Source organism: Notothenia rossii (genome assembly GCF_949606895.1).
Source record: "Notothenia rossii genome assembly, chromosome: 1".
Lineage (NCBI taxonomy): Eukaryota > Metazoa > Chordata > Actinopteri > Perciformes > Nototheniidae > Notothenia > Notothenia rossii.
The window spans coordinates 67,115,401-67,140,474 of NC_136912.1; the positions used below are offsets into that span (position 1 = coordinate 67,115,401).

The 25,074-nt window shown below is 40.2% G+C and overlaps 1 protein-coding gene across 1 annotated transcript in view; it reads right to left on the reverse strand.

The window, feature by feature from the left end:
- Positions 1–22,848, reverse strand: part of kifap3a (kinesin-associated protein 3a) — a 35,118-nt gene extending 12,270 nt beyond the window's left edge. Inside the window, exons 1-18 of the mRNA XM_079653313.1 lie at positions 22,663–22,848; positions 21,590–21,721; positions 21,290–21,435; positions 21,112–21,170; positions 20,870–21,011; positions 19,093–19,192; positions 17,472–17,596; positions 17,211–17,309; positions 16,558–16,736; positions 13,446–13,608; positions 9,171–9,271; positions 6,893–7,001; positions 6,666–6,778; positions 5,403–5,568; positions 3,750–3,875; positions 3,425–3,523; positions 2,662–2,747; positions 77–266 (exon numbers count right to left, since the gene is read on the reverse strand). Of these exons, the coding sequence (XP_079509439.1) occupies positions 77–266; positions 2,662–2,747; positions 3,425–3,523; positions 3,750–3,875; positions 5,403–5,568; positions 6,666–6,778; positions 6,893–7,001; positions 9,171–9,271; positions 13,446–13,608; positions 16,558–16,736; positions 17,211–17,309; positions 17,472–17,596; positions 19,093–19,192; positions 20,870–21,011; positions 21,112–21,170; positions 21,290–21,435; positions 21,590–21,721; positions 22,663–22,703 (2,176 nt within the window). The 5' untranslated portion in view covers positions 22,704–22,848. The remainder of the gene's footprint in view (positions 1–76; positions 267–2,661; positions 2,748–3,424; positions 3,524–3,749; positions 3,876–5,402; positions 5,569–6,665; positions 6,779–6,892; positions 7,002–9,170; positions 9,272–13,445; positions 13,609–16,557; positions 16,737–17,210; positions 17,310–17,471; positions 17,597–19,092; positions 19,193–20,869; positions 21,012–21,111; positions 21,171–21,289; positions 21,436–21,589; positions 21,722–22,662) is intronic.
- Between the last annotated feature and the right edge of the window lie 2,226 nt (positions 22,849–25,074).

Sequence of the window (25,074 nt, forward strand, 5' to 3'; positions counted from 1 at the left end):
AACATGTAACCTAGCTTCTTATCTCACTCTCAATTTTTTTTTTTAAAGCGAACTATTCCTTTAAAGCTCTCAGTACCAGGGCTGTAGAACAGGTCGGGCCTCTCCATGATGTCTCTCTCCCCGATGAAGGACTCTCCGTCCTCCCCGAACAGGAAGGGCTCTCCCGCTTCATCCAACGGACGGTTCTCCACCATCTCCAGCCACTGACCGTTGTACCAGCGGAACTTCTCGTTCTGGATCTTCTTTCCCCACTCCTCGTCATATTCCTGGGAGGATGTAAGAGGGGGAAAAGAGGGTCAGGTGGAGAAGAAAACAACAGAAATATGTCCACAAATTGCTGCAAAATCTAAAGTTTTTTGGGACAAATGTTGGAATTAGTTCAGCGCTTCGTTTTTCTGTAAAATCTCTGTTTCTTCCTTTTTGCAGTGTTTTCCATGGATGCCAGTAGAGGTAAGAATATCAATTAGTTCTCACCTCACTCTCAAATTAGTGACATTAATAGTTTTCTCACTTTAAGTAATGGTAAAGACTTCAGCCTCTTTTGGCAAAAATTAGTGTTAGAAGAACAATCATCCCGGCAATACATCACAAAACAGGAGAGAACACAATTACGTTTCTTAATGAGAGTTTTTTCTTCTCCTAATACATTTGGTCTTTGGTAAAGATAGTTGAAGTGGGAATGTATGTTTTTACGACAGTATTAAAGGAAATTAGTACCATGTCAGGGCGTTGTTGGATAATGCATCAGCCTTTATTGAATCTTCTCATTCTCATAACAACAAGTTTTTCACCTCAGCAAAACAGTTTGAACATCCTGGAAATGTATCGTGTATAAGAGTGGTGAGCCAGAGCTCTAATAGAGGAGAGGGTTCACTTTGTGGTTTTGACATGGCACAAAATGTGAAATACTATACTGACTAATCGCCACAAGGCACAACAGACCATACAAGTAAAATCACAGCTCTGTATCAAGTTCATGTTTGACCGTGTGTCGTCTCCGTCCTCTTCACTGCAGCTAATAAAAAACCTTCGTCCGCTCCCCTGTTTGCGTGCGTAGCCCGGCAGAGACTACCACAGAGTTCTGTTTTCTTTTCTCTGCGGGGGCTGAAGGGGGAGAGATAAAGGCTGCCTTTGAGACAGCAACGAACCAGCCCGAAAGATTAATCATTCGGATGCAAAGCAGAGCCCCGCGGGTACTGACAGCCAGCAGAGACCCCAGACTCATATAGGCCTATTGACTGTCACAGAGGGCCACCTCGCCCAAAACACTGGAGGTGACAGTGGGACAGTTTGTCAGCAGGGGCTGAAAAAGCATTATGACTCATGTTTTTCACTGAACAATCATGTTTTTCTATTGGTTAAATATGCCTAATCAGTTGTTAGCAGCTGAGCTCATCACAGAATGAGCTCATCACAGCGGGGCGAGGAAATGCACAACAGTTTTGGAAGCTTTTCAACATATTCCTCTGGAAATGTGGCTGGGCTAAGAATAAATCACAGTGAATTAAGCCTCTGTACTTGGAACCTCTACAAAGTTCCTCCTGAAGCCACGTGTGTGTTTGTACATGATCAGGGCCACGATGATCAAAGACCAAACATTTCAGGACTGCAGCATTATGGCGTGTGCTGCCAAAAGGATCCCTTAATGATTGTGTATGTGTGTGTGTGTGTGTGTGTGTGTGTGTGTGTGTGTGTGTGTGTGTGTGTGTGTGTGTGTGTGTGTGTGTGTGTGTGTGTGTGTGTGTGTGTGTGTGTGTGTGTGTGTGTGTGTGTGTGTGTGTGTGTGTTGTGTGTGTGTGTGTCCGCAGCTCTGCTTCTGGTTTCTCTCTCACCTCTGCTGTCCAGTTGCTGACACACTCCAGAGCTGCCTTTCATGTGGCTCACGGCTTAATAGGTCGCACTGATAATTTCAATGAAACACTTCCTTTGCCCCGCTGCACTCCCTAGCTGTAATCTACAGCTAATTACGCTGATCTGAGGTCTGGCAGCGATCACTCACTGACTGGGAGCTGACCACACCTGTCAGTCACAAAAGGTGACTCAGGAGTTTATCGGTTTGTTAATTGCCAAAGTCAAATTTGACTCGGGCACATCAGTAAAAAGTAAGGACTTTGGAAAAGATCAAAATGTTTTATGTTTGTTTGGAACTGAGCTGAATAAGGCCACAGACCCACAAAAGCATTAGTTTGTGGGACTCGGTTTGTTGCAGTTTGACCCATCTAATTTTGTTAGTGGCTCTGCTTTATCATTTAAATTCAGATCCTTGGTGGAAGTGTCAAAATCTTGTTTTAAAACCTTCAGCAACATGATTATTTTTTGTTGATTTTGTGAATATTCCTATTTTAGCTAAAAACCTGCGTTCAGCAAACAAACACGTTGTTGTGGTTGCTCTTCCTTAACATAACCCAAATGAGTGCAATTCCTTAAAACACACACTTAAAACCAAATTCCCGTTGGCTTTCTTGATTTTATAATATTGAATATTTGTGTTCAATTTCCTTTTTTTCTGAAAATAAAACGTCAAATATTATCGTTATAAGTGTTAAAAAAACATTGGGGAAAATGATTATGTTAGACTCCTTATTCCTTTGCTTGTGACCTTGGAACCAAGTTATCAAATGGAGTGTAAAAACGATGTTCATAAGACATGTGTTTACTCACAGCGATGATATCCAGCGTGTTGTCGCAGACTTTGCGGATCTCTGTGTTGCTGTCGTGCATCAGGTCGATGAGGTATGCAGGGGCTTCTGAGATTAGGACTCAAAGAAAGAAAACATTTTCTCTGCTCTGGGACATCGAAACAATCACTTGTGTGTCCCTAATCAATCGCAGGGGGAATGGTGGGATGTGGTGGTATTGTGGTCCTCTCCTACGCTTTGATTTAATGACAGAGACTGGAGACAGGTGCCCTGCGGCTGGAGGAACCACTGTCTGCATTTCCTGTGATGAAGTGAACACTTTCCTCCTACAGCGGTGCTTACATAAGATATTCCTGTTCTATTCTTCACGCAGAAAGAAAAACATCAATCGTGCTGACAGAGGGCATATTTGTAATTTGAAACAAACCGCCAACGCCGACCACAACTGTGCACAATTACAGGCAGCTAAGAATGCCCAGAGGGTTAAAAACAACTAAATCGAGAGGTTAAAGAGGTTGCAATGAAGAAGCAATTGGGGACAAACAGCAAGGAGAGATAAATACAGTACAGTCCTGGGAGTTAACATTTGGACTAAAGGCCCAGACACACACACTAAAGAAGAAGGAAAATGTAGTAACTCTGGAGAGAGCAATATACAGCCAGTATGACCATGACTGGTTAGAAATCCATTAATTGCATTCATGTCGATGTCTTGCATCTCTAAACATAAATCTCTTTCAATGGGTAAGAAATGTGGACTCATACTTTAATAAGCAAAAGGATACGCGTGTCTTTGACTATGACGTCTCTGGTAGCTTTGTGGAACACCATCTGGTAGAAAACGTAGACAATCTGACACACAAACTCATCATCCTCCTGTTGGGCTGAGATGGAAACAGGTAGAGAAGGAAAATAAAAATAAGATTTTCAAAGTGGATGACAGAAGGATTTTCCCCCAATCAGATATTTTATTTTTTAGATTTAAATAACAGTCATTATCCATGTAGGATCTTGACTTTTAGTCTCTGGCATTAAAAGCTAATTAAAAAAACACTACATGGTACATTTCATAATCCTTGGGAAAGCTGCAGTATGGGAGTTGGTTCTTACCATTTAGAAGCTCGATGAGAGCAGGAATGATGCCAGACTTGGCCAGCATGGCTGCACACGAGTCATCCATGGAGACGGTGCCGATCATGATCACCACCTCCAGAATGAGGTCATCCTCAGCAGACCCTGACATCAGGGAAAAGTACAAGTTGAGAGGACGAAAATGAAAACACTTGGCCTCTGAAAACGAGTAGAATCAAATAATGCTGAGCCAGGGAAAACGTGCATGTTCTGTGAGTATTTGGTTCTGAACACACAGAGATGATCAAATCAAATCAAGTTTTATTTATATAGCACATTATAAACGATTTTTGGTCGAGCCAAAGTGCTGTACATATAATACAAATAACCTACAGTAGAGACACTTTACAGCTAATACAACAGCACAGTTTGTTCAGAATATCAGTATGGGAAAAAACGACACCCTCTATCCTTAGACCCTCACATCGTACAAGGAAAAACTTCCGGAGAAAACCCACAGTTTAAAGGGAAACTGGATGGAGTTCTTTTGACTGCTTTGTCTTAATATTAATGCAGTCTGGAAAACTGCTTTTATAATCAATCAATCAAAGTTTATTTATAAAGCCCAATATCACACATTTTACATTTGTATCAGTGGACTTTACAGTTTATATAGAATATGAATAAGACACCCTCTGTCCTTGGAACCTCACATCGGACAAGGAAGAACTTTCAAAGAAACCCCCCAGTTTAAAGGGGAAAACGGAAGAAACCTCGGTGAGAGCAACAGAGGAGGATCCCTCTCCCAGGATGCACAGACGTGTAATAGATGTTGTGTGTAAATTAAAAAGATAATACATTTACAACATAGGTAGTTCAAATGCTGGAAAATGCATGTGTCTATAATTTTTGCATTGACCTAACATGGCCCTAGCACCAGGTTTTGCGACCATTTAAAGGCAGTTAGGAATGTCAGGTTAGGATAAAAGTGTTCTCTACGTTAGTTTGGAAACAATATATTTACAACAGCTTTGTTGATTTTAGACTAAATTTAGCCAAGTATTTGATTGGCTGTTAAAAAAACAAAACAAATCAAGAACATTGGAATGTAATGTAGAAAAGCGAATTTACTAGTCTAAGTCAAGTGTCAAAAACGTGTTGTAAGGGAGCTGAAACTCTGATACTGCATTGGCACAGGTATCAAAACATACAACAAACATGGATCTTATATTAAATATGCCAGGGTTCTCGTTCTTGCTGTTGAATCAGCGTTCACACAATTGAGGCCATAACTACATTGATGTTCCTTCCCCTTTAATTTCCCCAACTTTTCTGTCATTCTTCACCATTTACTATCATGCTGAAGGACCTAAAGAAATTGCATAAGACTTTTAATTCTGCTTTTATAAAAGCCAAAAAAAGTGAAGCTGAGGTCAGTGGTCATCAAAGGAAGTGATAAGGCCCAGACCTAAATGAGTATTCTCTGTCCTCATGATCAGGGAAACTTCACTGATTAAAGGGTTAAGAGAGAGAGACCAGGCCTCTGGTTTTAAAAGGAGATAGATGATAGAAATGTGGCAGGGTCTTCCTGTATGGATGCGTTACTGCGTATTTTGTTACATTGGTGTTTATAAAATATATCGCAATATTTTCACCATGTAACACAAACTTTAAGAAATATTTCACACACACCTGGTTTCAGTCTGTCTTTCAGGTAGGGCACCAGGTTGAACTCCTTTAGTACAAGCTGCCAGTCCAGGTCGGGGATAGTGAGATTGGCCAGCGTGCCCAGAGACTCGATCACAAACTCCTCCGCCTCCTCCTCACTGATCTGAGCTGCCAGGTCACCCACATGGTCCTAAAAGCAGAAACACATATTATCTTTAAATTTGGGATAATATATGGACAAATTTAAAAAAAACAGCATTCAGTTACAGATTTGTTCCGCCATATTCCTTACAGGTTTATAGCATTGTCGCTACACATTTCAGCTATGGATGCCATATATTATTTTTTGCAGAGTATGGTAGGCTACTCAGATATACCATCAAAAAGGTTTTCCCCCGTGTATGTCCACATGTTTTCAACCCACAGTAAATCTCTCTATATGAATGGATCGCTGTCTGTGTTATAGCGGTTCAAGAAACCTGTCACTCCTGATTTTCTTTTCCTGTTTGAATTGAACATTTGAGATTTTGACATCAGGGTTTCTCAGATTCTTTATGTAGTCTGAAGAGAAAGTGTAATGTTGCTGAGGAATCACTGTGTGGGCATGTATTTCTTTGTTTGTTTGTAGCCTTTATTTATCCAGGTAAATAAAATCTCATTGAGACCAACGATCTCTTTTACAAGGGAGACCTGCCGATCTTTAAAATCTGCTGGCTCTGAACAATGAAAAGTCATGCTGTATAAACTACTAGCAGTTCCTGTTTGTACTCTAGCCATGGATGTACACTACATTTCTTCTTCTACTCCAGGAAATTTCTATTTTGTGTTTAACCCTTAGATGCACGAGTGGCTAGACCCTACACTCTTCCATTAGTGGGTCAAAAAGGACCCGTATTAGAATAATATGTGTTTTTATGCCATTTTTGTCATTTTGGTTAAGAAAAATCACTTGTATAATATTTAGTATTATATTTTGGTTCACACTAGAAATATTTTATATTTAATTTTTCACTATTTATAATTTTAGACATTTTTTTTTACATTTTGAAAAAAAACGTTTTCGACCCACTTATGGAAGCTTGGGGTAGTAATACAAAAACTACAATTTCTTAAAATGTAAAAATGTTTTTTGAGGAATAGCTGGAATATGAAACGACAAAAGATACTTCAAGAAAACCAGCTCACCGGGTCAAAAAAGTCCCACTTATGCATCTAAGGGTTAACAAGATAGACATTAGGCCACCATAATGCAAACACGTTTTTGAGTTGAATAGACCCGGCACTGACCAGGAAGAGGCTCTTGGTGGGTCCGTTGTGCTGAGAAAGGTTTCTGATCATCTTCATCACCAGAACATCCTTTAGCTTCAGAGCACGCTTCATCAATCTCTTCAGACCGTTGCCTAGGGCAGCAAGGAGAAAGAAAGCAAGGACAAAGAGCACATAATATAACTCAACAACATACGGTATAATAAAACGTCCATATGTTGTGTTCATTGTCTCTTTGGAGCTCATACCTTCACAGATGATACGCGCATTACTCTTGTTAGCAGCCAGGTTGATGCAGAGCGAGATGAGCTCCACATCTAACTCCTTCTCCACACAGTCACACAGCATCTTCATCAGCTGTCAGTTGCAAGTTTCAAATGTCAGTTAACAGCTTAATTCAACCATCGCTGAGACTTAGGATAAATAAATGAACTACACACATAAGTGTTTGTTTGATTAGGAAGGTGGTTCCCAAAAAGAAACAAAACGTCTTCAGTCTGTGGCTTTGTTTGTGTGCATGGTTGTAATATGTCATTTTGAAAAGCCTCACATTTGTTAAGAACATCCCTGTAGTCTATTTGATCATGTTAAAGCCAATCATTGCTGTTAGAGCCAATGAGAGAAAAGGAAGCTGAGGAGGGGGGATGAAAATAAAACAGAAAATTATGATATAAAATAAGTGTGATTCAGAAAGAGAGTGTTTGAGATAAAGGCAAGTGTCATTTCTATCCTCCCTGAAACCCTCCTCCTCCTCCCTACCTCTGTCTGTCCGTCTCTCCTGCACTGATTTAACATTAAACAGGAAGAGCTGAGGGAGGGTGGGGGGGGCAGAGGTGCACTGCTTCCCTGTGAGGAGTCAGGAATCAGAGAGAGAGGGAGAGAAAGGCTGGGCTGGGCCTGGGTAAGGTATCACATACCAGGGGCCCCGGACCCCAAATCAGCCTCGTCTAGACTCTCTGGCACCTGCCTCTGCTTATTTACCACAGACAACCACCGGAGGCCCAGTCAGGGCCCAACGCCACGCTGCAGCCTGACCAGCTCACACACCTCCGTCCCCCACCTCCACCTCTGTTCCTCTCCTCCCTCCCTCCTGACATCCCCGATCTGGAAACCCCAAATCCAGCACCAAACGGTGACCCCATTAAAAGCTGGAGAAGGGGAAAGGGGCAGGTCAGTCACTAGCCTGGGAAAGCGATACAAGAGAAGAGTCTTAAAACTACTAAATAGGTGAGAGGGTAAAAAAGGTGGGGAACTGGGTGAAGCTGTTTGTTATATATACGTTTTTTTACAGACAAGGCAGTTGGAGGAATATTTTGATATCATGTGTGACAAGAACACGAGGAGAGTTGGACTATTATTGGGGTCAATTTGGGATGAAGATACAAATAATATTGAATAAAAATAAAAACTGAAACTATGTCCACACTAAACTGACCTCATTTTCTAATAAATGATTTAAGTATGAATATTAGCTTTTGCAATGGCGTTTTCATGTGGTTTTACTTAAAGACCTGCATCCACAGGCTTCTTTTTGGTTTAAAACAACTTTTTTCTGATTTCATGACATAAAACCTTTGAACACAGTAAAATCCTGTTTTTGAAGCACTTTGAACAAGTAAATCATATCAATATTTTATGATAAACTCCCAATTAATGCATATAACTGTACAATGTAACTCCTCCTAATGTTATACAACTCCCCAAATACAGGAAGTTTGTTCTTCTTAATTGTTCTGTCAAACAGTGTCCGTCATCGATTCTCTATCCTCTCCAGTTGGTGGATTGAAGGTAAAAAAGGAGAGAACAACATGCAGCTTCACATTTTGCTCTGAGCTGAAGATGGATTGATAACATTAGAGAAATGGAGGCAGAGGAGGGTGGTGAGGTGAGAGTGAGCGGGCCTCGGGGCGGGGTCGGAGGTCACATCCTGGTCATGCTGCTTGCCCCGCATCCTTTCTACCACGGGGGGAGCCTGGGGTTCAGATCTGCTGCTGACGTGACCTTCTGAACAAACAGGCGACTCTCCCGGCCACATCTGGCTCGCATTTACACCCAATCTCAACAAACAAACACAACGCACATTTAGCTAATCGCCAATGATGAGAGGAGCGACTGACCGGGTCAACTCAATCAAGAGGGAGTGCAACTCAACAAAAATGTTGTGATCGAAAGTTGAAAGAAACACGCCTGAGGGGTGTTGAACTTTAGTTGTGAACTTAATTTTACTGATCATAACTCCAAATCATTTTGGACATAACAGTGCTGATTGTTTGTTGATGGACCAGTTTGGCAATGCTAATTAAGGGTATGTGGAGAAGATACAGAAAAGGATGAAATGAAATGAGGAGTTTTGCAGGTTTTCATTGCAATGCGAGCAAAGACTGTGCATCAGTGGTTTTGGTTCCAGATGTGGCACGGGTCCCTCCCTTCACTCTGTTTCTCATGCATTCATTCCCGGGTGCCGTTAGCTGCCCATGCTAATGTGTCTGTCTTGGTCTGCTGGCGGTATACATTAGCCAGTCTTACCTGCGGTATGCAGTCTGTGTCGGCAAACATGGACTTGAATCTGTCGTCCATGCTGATGTGGTACAGAATGCACATGCTGAGCTGTCTCTGGCCCTCGTCAGCTGCAACATAAACACAGGAGGAGGAGAAAAGTCAATGCGTGAATGACTGGTTGTGCCTTTACGCTTCGTGGGATGCCAATGACCACATCTAGGAGAGCTATGTGTTTTTTGAAAATATTAATGAGCTGAATGGCCTTTTTAAGGGAATTCTGTTGGAGGTCAAATTGCATTATTTGCAGAATCAGCACGAGTCGGCTGCAGTTTCTCAATTTGTCGTGTCTCACAGGCAGCTAAGCAGAGGAAAAACAATATTTAAAAGGTTAAATGTGGATCTTCAGCAGGCTACTGCAGAAGAAAGGCAAGCTTTTCATGCTGCTCAAAGGGACAGTTGTACTAAAATACGTTATTCAGGTTTTGAGATATCCAGATGTCTGTCAAAATCAGGGGAAATGGAATTACATTTCTGCTACACACAGCAGCTAGGGATAAGTCTGACAATATATTTTATTTCCCTTTTCTCAAAACATTTGGAGCCACACCAAAATGGAATGCATCTACTAAAAGGTATTGTCTATCAAAGCCTAATATATCTTCTTCGTCTGTGCTATAGAGGTCCATTGTTGTGCAGAATGTTTTAAAGACCTCAATGAGCCACATGGTTGCACTGGAAGACATTTTTTCTTGATTACCATTAACAAATGCGTATTTTTTGTATTAAGCCTCATAAAGAAGGAAGACTATATTTGGGAGAATATAAGATATACATCTTTAGTTAAAAAACAGTAGCTTACAGCTGAGGGCCACAGACGGTAGTTGAAAGAGCATTGGGAGACGGACTAACATGTTTTTGGTTTGGTTCTATACATGGGATTTGAATAGAAAACATATAGAAGGATGCCAGCCTTATTTGAAAAACATCTCTTCTCCCTCCAGAAACAGTGACTGGTGTTAGGATACTCCACAGACTTTACTGAGGACGGTTTACACAGGGACCATTTCTACAGCAGAAAGTAGTTCCAATGAAAACTATGGACAGTCAGGTCTGTTGATTCTCCAGAGAGAGACTGGGACAGTGTTCGTGTAGAGACACATCAACTTGCATTAATAATGTCTTTGCTACTTGGAGGTAGTGGAACAAGCTCAAATCCTCCAAAATCAACACCTTTTGTTCAGCATACAGTCGATCTATTTATTTCAATACATTGTCACTGATTCTCAGTTTCACAATTAAAGACACCTAGACTATGCACACAATGTGTCATGGCGATGTCATGCATATGATAAAAAGATAAATAAAACCAAAACCATTTGCATAGATAGATACAGCTTAATTTCATTTATTGTACTGATCCATAAATATATGTTTAATAAATGTATTACACTCTGGATCTACAGTTTTGTGAGCTTATCAGGCCTCAACAGCAACATGGAGGAGATAAAGGCAGAATGGATTGAGTGTTAGACTGTCAGTGAGCCCAAGACTTTCATGAGTTTGACCTCTGACCAGAGCTGGGGGGGAGCTGGAGGAGGAGCCAGCCCGGGAGAATTAACAGAGTTCAGACCAGAGTTTGACCCGGGAACTTTTCATTAAGAGAAGTGTTAAGAGAGAGGCTCTTCACTGGAGCAGAACCACCGGCAGACCTCCTGTAATGCCCACCAGCCTCCAGAAGCCCGACCAGGTCCAGTTAAAACTGGTCCCAGCCGTGTTCGGTCACTGGCCATACAGGGAGCCTTATCGCCAAGTATAAGATCCAGATGTGCTCAGTGAAGCCCTGGAATCACAGGAGGGAGAGACGGCTTCTAGATTTAATTGGGAAAACAGGAGGAAGCATCAATTTTACTGCCTTAAGTTTAAGCTACGCCGCTTGCTGCTCCGGACCTTCCAGCGCGGCCAGCGATTGGCCAGAACACGTGCTTCTCATTAGCGATCCTTTACCTCAGTCGATACCTTAAAATGCACATGAAAAAAACCAAGCGCACAGACGGAGGCAATAAGCTCCTGCAGACCTTGCCGACTCACTCTGCTGGTAGGAACATGGAGGATCCTTTCTGGGCGAGGAGAGAGATCCTATTAAATGTTCAAAACACTGGTAGGGTTGGGGCAAGAGAGAAAAAAAAAGGTGAAGGGGAGCTGTTAAGAATTAACTAGACTGTTCAGGGGCAGTTAGTGGGCTAGCTAATCTCCAATTACACCCCAGCCTGATTTAAAACCGCCCCAAACTTCGTAAAATTACACCCGCACACATTAGGAGGCGTCTGGGCGAGCTTTTGTGGACAGCGCCACTCCGTTGTTATTGCATTTTCTGTATAAACAAGCAAGCTGGGTTGGGTCTTTGGAGACATCACACACCGCATGATGGGGGTGAAATGCTTTTAAAAATTGGGCCCCACCCTCACTTAATTTCCCTAATTTGTTTTTGCAATGTAATGAAGGTCAACATGCTGCATTAAAAGATTTAAGGAAGTTTGGAGTGAGTGGCAATTCTGTAAATAGGGCTGCTGCAAATGATTGTGTTTAATTATTAATAATACTTTTGGTTGATTAACAGATTTAAAAAAATGTATTTAGTTTTGTGCAAAAAATATATATACTCTGCGGCGCATTTGAAAAGAATGAGAATGTCTGGCAAGACTTGATGCCGATACATTTTCGTGTCCAACTAATTTCATTATCATGGACTAATATTCTTTTCCTGATCATTTACCAATCTGCTAATTAATCTATCACCTATTTAATTGTAAATTAATTCTTTAGTATATAATAGTGGAACCCAACAAGGGAAAAAAGATAATCTGATTAAGAATTAAAGCGTTAAGAGGTAAAGAAATGTTTGAATTATATTACAGGCGGTATTTTGGACATACGGGTGCAGACAGCTCTTTTCGGTCCGTGCGTACAGTCAACGTGGCATCATTGTCCTGCTTGACGGCCCCTGTACTCAAAGATTGAATCATTTAACTGGGTTGTATCATATGTGGATGAGTGAAAGCTACGCACGGATATTTACAAGAAATCTTCAGACTTGGGCCATGAATGGACACAAAATGAACATCACGCAGACCTTCTGAGCTATGCTGACGCAAAAAAGCCATCGAGTCAAAGTGCCTTTTTTCTCGCCAGGCCAACTGCCCAAAACCAACCTTTGGAATTTTTCCTTCCAAATTACTTGAACTATTTTTAATAATATAGTTCTGTTAATTAACTAATCAATTCATTATTTCTGCCCTTTCTGTAAACATTAGTCAAACGATTACTAGGAGGAATCTTCTACTTTAAGTTGAGCTCAAGTGTTGATGGGATGGATCTACTGGGATGTGATGATGGTGATGATGACAAGTGGAGGCTCCCGCTCCACTTTCATCTCATCATCAGGGGTCCTGTCCTGGGGTCAGGTCTGGATGGCGAGGTTGGAGGCTGATAAACACGCCCCCCCCCCCTCCTCTGTCTTCTCTCTAAGAGATAAGAGCAAAGTCCTCATGCAGAGTGTGTCAGTTGAAAAGGTGGACAGTCAGCAGTGAAGCAGATGATTAATGAAGCATCGGCTCACATACAGACGGCATTACACACATACGCAAACACACAAATACAGGCAAACTCAACAGTGTCAAAACTGTGAGCAGGCGTAATATTTCACTGTTAACTTATATTATGTGTGTGCCTTGCTTCCTGTATGAGCAGCCCCCACCCCTCCACTTCCCAAAAAACAGCCCTCCTTCCCTAAATCTCTGAAGACCTCTCCACCTCTCCTGCTCGCTCCTGCAAAAACAACATTTGTGCAGAGGCTCTGGCATGTTATTCTAACAAATATATTACATTAATTATGCGCCGTTACCCGAGCCTCCCCCTGAGAGGCTTCAAAAGGCCCGTCAGATATGATTCTGACTGTGTCACACGACCTCACGGATGAGACATCGCACGATCGCATGCTCTGCAGATTTCAGGAGGTCACTGCTGTAATGGCCACCAGAGGCCTGGGTGCTGTGTAAAAGCTGCACCTGCAAGTACGCCGCAGTAATAACAGATTAGAGGCTCCACCGCCGGCTGAGGATGGATGAGTGTTTCTTTGTCCCGTGTCTGTTGTGAGGAGTGAAAACCTGAAATAATGATTCCCCTGATGCAAATACAGACAGGACAGCCTCAGTGATAAACACACAGATAAATACACACAATGAACCAGCATAAACACAACTACAGGAATACAAACAGTCATCAGTAAACAGTGAGACGTATTACCGAGCAGTGACGAGAATCTGGGAAGGAGTCCTGCCTGGACCATGTGGCTGCGCAGCGTCGTGTCGAAGGAGAGGTTGAGCAGGAGGCGTAGGTTGGTGCTCAGGAGCTCCTCGTGCTCGCAGGGAACCAGCCGAGCCAGTTTCTCCACGGCAAACGTTTCAGCCTGCAGACAACGGACAAGTGAAACAAACACTTTGAGGTTCTGCTCCAGACGAGAACTGGCATCTGTAATAATACTAGCAGTCGATAGGCCAGTATATGAGTCGCGCAACAGGTTGGGGAAGCACAAACAAGTTGCCACCATGCATTGCTATTAATCTTTGGAAAACGTTTTGTACATGTGTGAGCAGTGTGAGAACAACACTTTTTTTTTTTTTTTATTGGAACATCGGAACATATTTTTTATAGATCTAAAACCACTAATATTATCAAGCATACTTAATTTTGTTTTAAGCAGTTAAAAACAGTATTTCCCACAAAAGAAAAGACCATAATGGATGACATTTCTACAGCTGAAATGCTTAAAAGATGACGTTTGAAGAGAATAATAAAAAGATAATTTGGTTATCTATTTTTTGCAGACTTAAAATATACATGGGCAGAACGTTTGCATTCAATTATTCCACAAAAAGTTAAAATTGTTTTACATTATTTGTCGGTCTTAACTGTTCAGACCTGCCATCCATTAACACGCCTGCATTAAATACAGGAACGTCATGATGTATTTGAAATAGGGTGAATTAGAACACTTAAATAACATTAGTAAACATCTGCATAACATATTGATATCTTGCTATTACTTTTTTAATAACCTGGTGACAAGCTTGGACAAGGTTCACATGATCTACAGGCAGGTGGAGGTGTTGAGCTGATGACACAGAACTAAGACTAAAAACACAAAGTCACGCCCCAGCGACTCTGTAGAGGAACACTGATGTGTGAAAAGGTGCACAGCGTGGTGTTGTTTGGAATGCATGCTGTCAATATGACTGTCAGAGTGATGCAGCAGTGCTCGTCAGCCGGTGCCGCTTGTTAACATGCCCGTCTCCCCTCTGCTGTGGTCTCTCCACATCCAGATATCACAGTGACGCAACCTGCTCCCAGTTAAAACGCACTCGCTGCTACTGTGCGCAAAACCAGCTCCAGTCGCACCATCACAAACCAGACCTTGAGCAGCATAATCAACTGCAGCCTTCATCAATTACCACTGACATTCCCCTTCCATTAGTGACAGCGACAGCAAAATAAACTCATCACACTGTTTTGGGAGACATATCTGATTTGGAGAAAGTTACAATACATTTGCGGAGTAAATAAAACCTGATGACATACAGCATAATTAAGTGATCACTCTTTAATGTAATCAATTAAACACCCATGTCTTTAAATGGAAACATATTTCCCCTTGTGTAAACTGATATACTCAACAGAGTGAAAGTGTTGAAACCACTATTTCCCTGCTTGAGTGGGTCCAAACCCCCTGAAGGGTTCTTTAATCTGAATCAAAGATACACTGAGGGGGAAACAAGGAGATAAAACCAGTTCCTAACAGGGTCTGGCTTTGATAAAGTCCTGCAAACTGAGTGAGATTGGAACCAGGTGGGGCTGGATTAGGGGAAAGTCGGAGCGCTGAGGTGCCTGTACGAGCGCTGGGGGACACGTGGCCAAAAGCGGACATTCTAAGCATTTATTAAATTGAAATTTGATAAGCGTGGTTTCAACCGGCATTTCTTCTGGGGGAAGACCATTTGTCAAAGTGACTTTGGGAGTTTTTTACAGAACAACTAAAGAAAGATTGTTTCCTCTTAACTTTACTAATTGAGTTAAATGTCTCAAAAACAACGTTGTAAAAGACACATTCATTAGAGATGTAAAGAAAGAAGATTAGTTGTTAAAAAGTCAAAACAGCACACTGACGCCCTTCATTTCAAACAATGAAAAGTTCTGCAGGGACTTAAATCATTATTAAAAGTTAGATTCAAATGTTTTGTTATAATCATACATGGTTCTTAAAGCCAAGACGTTTTAAAGCCACTCATAATTAAAGTAAAAAATATACTGTAATGTCAGAGGTGTTTATTTAAAAATATATATTTTGAGATTTAAAAATGCATGATTAAAATAATCCTACTGCCTATTTTTTTGTAGTTTTAAGCCTTTAGAAATATTTATTTAAGAAGAATCCATTTTTTAGATTAATGAATTAAATTACTTTCAAAATCCATGATACTGTACATGTCATGTTTGACATAACAATGAATCAAAGCAACATGAAAAAAATCTAGATCCTTGAAGTCGACACAAAACAATTATAATTATTAAACACCACCATTGAAGTGGAGTAAATACGTCTCCCCAAACCAATCACGTAACCATAGAAAATGTTTGTTTACCACAGAAGTTACTTTCTACAATAATCTGAAATCCAAATGAAATATCCCTTTGGCTTTCTGTCGAGGGAGACAAGGCAATGGAAAATTCCAAGTCAGCTTAGAGAAATACATCATCCCTGAAGCACTCTATAGGTGACACTTAATAAAGCTACTCTATATCTTAAAGGTCCCATGTCATGGCCGTTTCTACTGATCATAATTCCATTGTTGAGCCAAGTAGCCGTCTGCGAGACAACGAGACACAGCAAAACCCAGCCCCAAACACACACACACCCGCAGCCTGGCTGGGAGTTTGTGTGTGAGCCCAGGCTGAGTTCCGCGGTTTCACGCTGTCTCGCTGACCCCACACCAGTGAGCCGGCTCACAGTGTCCCGCTCCTTGCAGCGGCGAGCCTCGCAACGTCCCGCCGAGTGTGTGTGTATGAGGAAGTCCGCGGATTGATCCAAACGTAACGGCTCTTACCGCCCTTACGCTACGTACGTCACTATACCCAAGAAGTAAACAATGGAAAAATAGAAATCTCCAACGAGGCGTTCTGGGGCAGCATAGACAGGTCTTTTCTGTGTTAGAGTTCTACTCGCTACAGGGTGTACTTTGAGGGTTTGTGATTCTGAAGACTGTTTACATGCATAAAAACCTTCTTAACACACAAGGGGACGGGTAATAACCGGAAAAGCATGACATGGGACCTTTAACAAAAAAATAACTCCCTGTCTCACCATATCATTCTTGTTCTCCAGGAAGATGGAGAGCTTCTTGAGGAAGGAGACAACCACCAACAGCAGCTCCTCGTCCTCCCGGTCGAGGATCTTCACCAGCATGTGGACGATGTTTTTATTCCTCATCTTCAGCTCTGTGCGGGTGTCTTCAGCCAAGTTCAGCAGCAGGCCCAGAGCAACTGCAGGAGGAAACGTGTCAGAGACAACAGGATCAGGCAGGGAAACATGGACAGTAATCTAACTGCAACTCACTTGTACTCCCTGGCTGTGTTTTCTTGCTTTTGTAAGTTATATCTATTTTAGTTTAAGTGTGCCTCTTGAGTCCTCGACAAAACATTTTTTAATTGATCAGTCGTTTCCATCAATGTTGAACAAATTGTTTTGTCTATCCATTTAGTTTGAAAATAAAATAACAGAAGAAAGCAGCAGTTGTCAAATTGGAGAAGTTTGAAAGAACCATTCTTCTTGATCTGCTTAATAAATGAATTAATCAATAATGCACATCAGGTACATTTTCACATCTTTAAGATAAATGTTGTTAAACCTGCACAAGTGCATTGAACATACATATTCTAGAAGTGTTCCATAAACAAACATTTTCTGATAACTACAGTATGGGATAGATAAATTGAACAAAACATTTCAACAGTTACCTCTGAGAAGATGCTCTTGTTTGATCAGAAGGCTCTGGTACTTTCTAAAAGACTTCTCATGTTCCTTTTTCAGATTTTGGTTCTCAGAGAATTCTTCATGTGTTATAAGTCAAGGAACTACATTTTATAGAAAAAGCCTAAAACAGTGTCATCTTATACTGCACCATTACAAATGTCTCCAGGTTTAGTATTGTGCCAAGCTTGAGTTCCATTTAAAAAACATACTTTATATTTGTATTGGATTTGTTATAAAAAGGATATAGGCCTTTTTCTTCTTCTGTAGTTCGTCTTGCCAGAGGTCGTATCTCTTCAGCTCATGCTCAATAATATTCATACACAGGGCTCCGATCTTGAAATGTGTGACCAGGCCATGGAACTGGGAGAAACTAGAGGAGAAAAATAAGAGGGAGAGAAAGAGAAAAATACTATTTATCCAAAATTGTTTTGAAAACTGAAAAATCCACCTTGATTTGAGGATTCCAGCTGGGAGCTGTCACTAAAATGACCCAATCTGTCACCCCTGAAGTAGTTTACAAAGTAAACTGTCAAAGTCAAAACACATTCAGTCAAACAGTACGTCCTGGTCCGACTTATAATCAGTCCAACTTGAACAGTTCCACAATCCAAACAGCATAACATGGAGATGGAAAAGAGCCAAGAGTGACGATCAGTTTTCAGAAGAACACGTCCTCTCGCTTCCTAAATCAGCTCTGACAGACATTTATGTATTATTCTAGCAAGGGCTAATTTTAGTGTTTCCTAACCCCCAGTTGGAGAGTGAAACTTCAGTACTAGGTATGCTGCCAAAAGGTGGATGACTACTGTAAGAAAGGGGGAGAGCAGTAAAAAAGAAAAGAGAGCAGAGGCAATTGGGGGTGTGGGTCAGTGATGTTACAACAGAAATGTATCGTTACTGCACACAAGGAGGCAACCATATGGCTCTTAAAAATGTTTAACTGACTTATTCTGGTTTACTGGCTTTGTGCTGCAAATTCAAAAGAATGTGAATTTGTGTTCTGTTGATTTAAGCTTATGGTCCTTGTTTCAGCTTCTTGGTCCCAATGACAGGGAATTCTTAATACTAGTCTCTTTCCTGTTTACATAAAAATGCAGCCCTTGCATTTTTTTTTCGAGTGTCTTGACTGTCCGACTTGAACCATTCCATCACCTTTGGGATGGACTGGATCAACAACTGTGAGCCAGATCACATAGTATTAAAGTGCACGTTTACAAGCACACGGTTCTGTGTGACAGTAAAAGTCTTTGGCTGGGGCATGGGTTAATGAATACATTTACATAATGCAGTCACCATGAAACCATGAAACATTGAAGACGATAAATTAAGTTTTAAACAACTTCAATGTGTAAGGCATTACTTTAAACTGGCATCCTCAAAATCTACAGCCATATTGCATTTCATACCAACTCAACACATATGGAAGGATTTAGGGATTAAGTACTTTTGCATGTTAACCAGAAAGTTAGCATGACCCTGGTTTCCTTTTTAAAAAGTAACCAATATTATTAAAATACATTTTTGAAAATTAGAATGATAGTTTATGGTACTAGCACAAGTTTGAGGCGTAAATGCAATCAGTGTAGTTATTTAGATATAGAATATGTTAAGCTTGTTTTGACCACAGGGATGTAACAATTTCTTTTTTACTAACATTGAGGAAACAGGCAGTGCAAAAATGTCCAACTCATTTCCGAGTTTAAGGACTGCAGCTCTCTGTTGGTATAGCACATTAGGATATGTCAAGGGGTTTGTATGCAAACAAAAACAACAAATAAAAAAATAACACATAAAAGCGATCACAAACACCCAATATAAATAAATCAGAAGCAGAAACTTTGTGTTTTTTTAGAACAGCAGGTTTACCTGGAGAAGCAGAAAAAGACATAGATGATGGTTGTTGCCAGGTCCACGCTCTGCTTCCAGTCCTCCCTCAATACTCTGGCCAGGGCTCCAATGGCCGCCTCTGACGATGGCGAACAAAAACATGTCAATAAAGACACGCACACAAAGGCAGAATTAAAGAAAAGGTCAAACAAAGAGAAGGCAAGATAATAAGGAATGACTACAGATGAGAAAGTAAAACAAAAGTGTCTGTGTGTGGAATTCAATCAGAGTCAGATTGCGCAGAGGGCGGTGCAGCTTGAGGTTAATTTGAAGAAGCGTGGGGGAATGCGATGAGGTCGGAGGCTCCTGAGGATTTTGAGCGATGGGTGCTTCTCAACCTAAAGACGTGCGTCCCAGGGTTTGTCTCCGCTTTCCACCCTGACCCCATTCCTCTGGGTTCACACGAACACTCTGCTCTTATCAACATTGGACCGGTTGATGCGGTGCGGCAGACAGAGTGAGCGGACGGCGCGTTATGACAGATACAAATGAAGCTGTGCCATCTCACCGCGGCAGCACAGGATGATGGCTTCGTGCTGTTGTGAGAGAAACAGCCCGGTTGTCACGGAAGGGAGCAGAAGTGAAGCTGAGCTTTGTTTTCTTTAAAAGGGGAGCAGAGAGGACATGCTGATAAATGTCAGACACTCAAGCAATACAAAAAGTTTTTGTAAAAAAATCCAGTTTTAGCTTGAGAATTTGGAATATGGCTGCGCTTTTCAACTTTAGCCATTGGATCCACTTTGCCAGGAAAAGTTTATTTTCAGAAAATGAACACGTTCTGAATAATTGAGCATCAAAGTTCATCCTTGACTTTTTTAGAGCTGTCAACCACATCTCAAGATCTTCCTCTGGAGATGCAGTCTGCTCAGATGTCACACAGATAGCCATCATACCAACAGTCACTGGATGGCTAACAGACGAAGGCCATTCACATGCCTTTCCCTGCATGCGCTTCACAAAAGTTTTGTCAGGTTCAGTATGTAAAGGGACAGAAATAGTAGAAAATGGACATCGGACGCAGAGGGGCGGATCTGTTTATACTACATTTGGGGTCTGCTTATAACAACATATTGCAGACCGTTGCTGACCTTCGTGACCACATTCATGTTAAAACTTGAAATTGATATTTAGAAATTGTTCACATAATACTTAGTAACTCGTGAATCCTTTTATTAAGAGGAATGTTACATTTCATGAAATATCTTTTATTTATCTTTTCTTTTGTGCTCTCTGTACCCTGAAGTGATCAATATACCAGTAGAAATTGGTCTTGTTAGAAATGTGTTGATACCACTGCCTAAACAATACCCGAGACCTGAATTCAATTTGTGTACTGCCAAACACTACTTCTTGTTGACACTACAAGAAGCAAAGTTAAAAACAGGGTGGCTAGCTACATTTTTGCTGTTAAATTGTAATGGCGTTAAAAAAAAACAATGGGAAGTCCAAAATGGTGAAACAAAAAACTATGATTGGTTGACCGCGTCATTCGACGCGGAAAAGAAAGTTTGAGACCAGCTCAACTTTGATTTGTTGCACATCAGTTTGTAGAGTCATGTCATCAGTTTATAATGGAAATGACTAGCGTTGTCGCCATACTGTGAACAAAGCAAGGCTACACTTCGGGATATTTTTATTTAAATCTGAAACAAAGCTGGAACGGACATGGTGTGTCAACCTAAGTTACTTGACCATTTGAGGGATTAAATGTAAATATGGACAACATGCTATAAATGTACTTTTATATTCAATGTACCGTTCTGTATGAGTTCTTCCAGGTTGTCTGGGTTTCGAGCTAGTTGGAAGATGAGGGTGGCTCCTCTGATCTTCTCCTGGATGTCTTCATACAGCAGCTCCACATACTCATCGATGCTGTTGATGCTTGCCTCCTCGTCCAGCTTAAGGGGGATGAAAGGGTTAAGCATATTGAGGACTGGCAAATGTCTTCAGAACTGTTTGCAAACACAAACATATTGTACTGTAAAGCTTAACTTCTACCTCCACTCCTGTGTAAGGTTTGAGCTCTCGAGATGAGATGTGTTTCTTCTCTTGGTTGTCTGTGAAAGGTTAAATTCAGCATCACAAAGACAAATTACTTCCACGTTTACCTTTTAGTAAGAAAAGTTGTGTTACCACAGACACATCTATATTGTTATAAAGTAGTGATTATAAATACCATTTGACTGTTTGCGGTTTTGCAAATAAAAGAGCAGCTGCTCCACCTCGAGGAGTTTGGAAGAATGAATCAGTCGACATTCCTCCACGACCTTTCGGGCCAAAGAGGCCGTATCTGTGTGGGCGTTCAGGCTTTTCAGACGAATACTGTAGGGAGCACAAACATATAGACCAAGGGAAATTACAGCTTTTGAGAATAACACTGGCTCTCAGACTTATAGAAAAAATTGAAATCATGATACAGAATCAGATTGATATTGTTTGATACACGATCATAATTTGTCTTAAGTTTGATTCTCACATTTTCTGACACTCTTTGCGTTCTCCAACCATTGGGATCCCCAGCTCTCCCAGGACAGTGGCCTCCACCTCATATTGAACGATAAGAGCCCTCTCAGTGGGGTGTACATCGAGAGTACAGCCCTTCACTTTCCTGTTGGTCACAAAGACACAAAGTAAGCTAAAGTGAGTAATATAAAATACATTAATATTGTTATATAGGCTAAATATAGCAGATGTACATCTGTGTACTCGATAAATGGTATGTGTTTGAGAAATTGTGTACGATATGTTTGTGTTTGCATACAGTTCTGCCAGCCCTCACTGTGTTTAACCCTTTCATCTCCCTTCAGCTAAACAAGGAGGCAAGCATCATAAGAAATACTCTGCTTCTTTGAATACTCGTTTATCCTATGTGTCAGGGTCCTGATTAAGAAGAGCTAACCAGATGATGTCAGAATCATCAGTTTTTAAAAACATATACAATTATTACATGTTTATAAACATTTTGCAGCTGATCAATGTGTGGCTTATTTTGATAGTATTCATTAATTAATATCTAAAATAATATTGCGGCTAAAGTTGGAAAATAATGTAGTTCAGCAAAAAATATAAAATGTACCAACCAATATGCAATTACCTGAGCTAATTACAAGTACTTTCAAACGTTAGATGATACGCAGTTTTAATACTAAATGTAATTAAGTTACTTTTCACTCATATATTTTTGTAGGGGTGTAAAAACAAACAAACAAACAAGCAATACAGTATTGTTTAATAAACCTGAATATTTCTCATTATTTTAGTTACTAATTTCGATGGTGGCTGCAGGTTTTTTCATGTCACGTTTAATCGATTTTTCTTTACGTACACACCCTAAGACAGATCCTACTAATATGATGCTAACTGTAGTGTTGTTACTTCTGTTTTTGCACAGAAATACATTCATATTTGTAACACGAATATTTGTAACAGAGTTAGTTTAGCAGTCACTCATTTAAATGTCCCGTTAGGCTATCACTGAGCATCCTGCTGCCTCATCGACCTGTTCCCTCACGGTGCAAACTTAAACAAGCTAGCGTTAGCAGCCGTTACCTTTTCAGATACCGTGGATCCCCTGTTTGTAAACTGTCCATTTAAAAAAGGGGGAAAAGCCCACGTTAAAATGTCCTTATTCCTAAACGGGACCCGCTGATGATGGGTAAAACAGGGCGGATGTTTTATCTATGCAGCTTGTTGCTAGGGCGGCGACCCAGCTCCCAGCATGCACTGTAGCTACAGCAGGCTAGCACTGCTGCCACCTGTAGACAAGGAGGACCAGGCGAGTTGACAAAAAAAATAATTACGTGTGTAAAGTATGAAATGCCAGATTAGCTCAAATACTGTCAAACGAGAACATTGGGGTACTTTACTTAAGTATCTTCTATAAACCAAGTTTCACTTCTACAGAGAGGGAAATAGTGTACGTAAAAGCCAGACTATGAAAAAAGGTATGACCCCTTAAATTACTTTACAAATTTAGATTTGTGTATTCAAAATGCATTAAGATTTAAACAAATAAAACATGAACGTTTTAGACTTGAAACAATATGTTGAAAACACATTGCAAAAATTGATAACATCTTAATGAGCATATTGGCTTTCCTTCTAGTCACCTAGCACATTTTAAGGCTCTGGTTTATATTGAACATTCATTATTTAAAAAAAAAACAATTATTCAATTAATGGACAAAATATTCAATACTCGATTAAAAAAATCATTAGTGAGAATCTCACAAATTACACAACTACCAACTACAGCATTTAATCTTGCTTTCACATGAATACATGAGTGATAATAATAATCAAATAATTGCACATGTTACATTATTACACTCACAGCCTCGGACATTTATCAATTTGTATTTTTCTTACATTTTCCTGATTTTACCTACTTTACTTTTCAACATAAATATACTGAATGTTCAGTCAGAGGATTACCAAAACTATTACAATTTCAAAGCAGACATTTCACTTGTCACATTAGGAGAAGCACATGTGTTACTAATAACATAAATGATGTCTCTGTTCTGTTCTATAGTGAGAGTAACAGTGCCATGCACAATATCTGAAATAAAAGTTTTAAACCCAGACGTGTAGATTATTAAACATTCATTTTCATTTTCTATGCGCAACTAACTTATAAAGAATATTGAAAAATCAGTCTTAAAGGAGTTTATCTGCCCAATATGATGGATGATGTTGTTGCAGGCTGAAGTGACAGACCACCAGGGTAAGTCTGGATTAATAACTCCAAACATAGCGTAATGTAAAAAAAGGATCTGTGAATTTAGGGTGTGTTAGGAAACGTGTTGGTTTTAACTTTCCTTTGACTATTAATACCTTGTGTCAAATATCTTCAGTCTATCAAGTGGATTCTTGTCAAATTGGTTGACTTTATCCATTATATAAGTGTATACTGCCATGCTCATGTCTACTTTAGGTTTTGGTTTTTGAGGCATTCCCCAGAAGAGTTTGCAAAAGTCATTTTCTTAGCAGCTATTTTGTTAAGTCTTTTGGCCTATTGAATCCTAAACATTTTTTTTATTCAAACAAGAAAAGTTGTATTCAATACAAAGCAATTAAATTATTTAAACATTTTACAAAAAAAAAGTGTCAGTATCTGGATTGAAGAAAAAATAAGGCAGATCATAACTTAATATAAAAGAAAAAGAACAAGATATCAAAGTTGAAAATTAATGCTAGTTGATGTGTTCTGCACTGGCAGATTTGTTCACTTTGTAATAAGACAAGCCATTGTTTTTCAGGGAAGCATTTGTCATGCCATCCATCTATTCAATCAAAGTTACAAGTAAGTATTAAACAAATAGTGAGTAGGTGTAATTAATACTGTAACATGGTACATCTGCTCTCCAGAAAGTATTTGCTTGTCTCTGCACCAGTGACAGCTGATGTCACCGCACTATAATTAGTCTCTGACTAGTGATGTATATATCTGAGTATTTGTGTTAGGGGTTAAAAATATATAGTATTCCCTAGTGACTGACTGATGGACTGAATGTGCTTCAATGTAAATAGCTTGTTTTTCATCTGTAGAAAATATGCACACAATTTTAGAGAACCCCTTTCCTACTCTGCAAAACAGACACCTGCAGTCATTGAGGTTTAAATACCTCATCTGTAAAGCTGTCTATTCGTATGTTAAGTCAATGGGAACCACAAACGGCTACTTAAACCACTGAGACACATTTAGATGTTTAGAAGTGTTGAGATGAAAGATTGCAACCATTTTGAAAGAAAGAAAAACAAACACCAGTTCTGCAAAGTAAGAGTTTGTCGTGACTGTGAAGCTTGACCAAAATGTAGCAAAGAAGCTTAATTGCACTAATGTTTTATTAACCAATTACATTGAACAAACAATTGTGATTGGATGTTCAAATGTAAAGACTCAATATTAAAAATATTCAATTTAGAAATTTCAAAAATGTAGGAGCTTAACTGGTACTA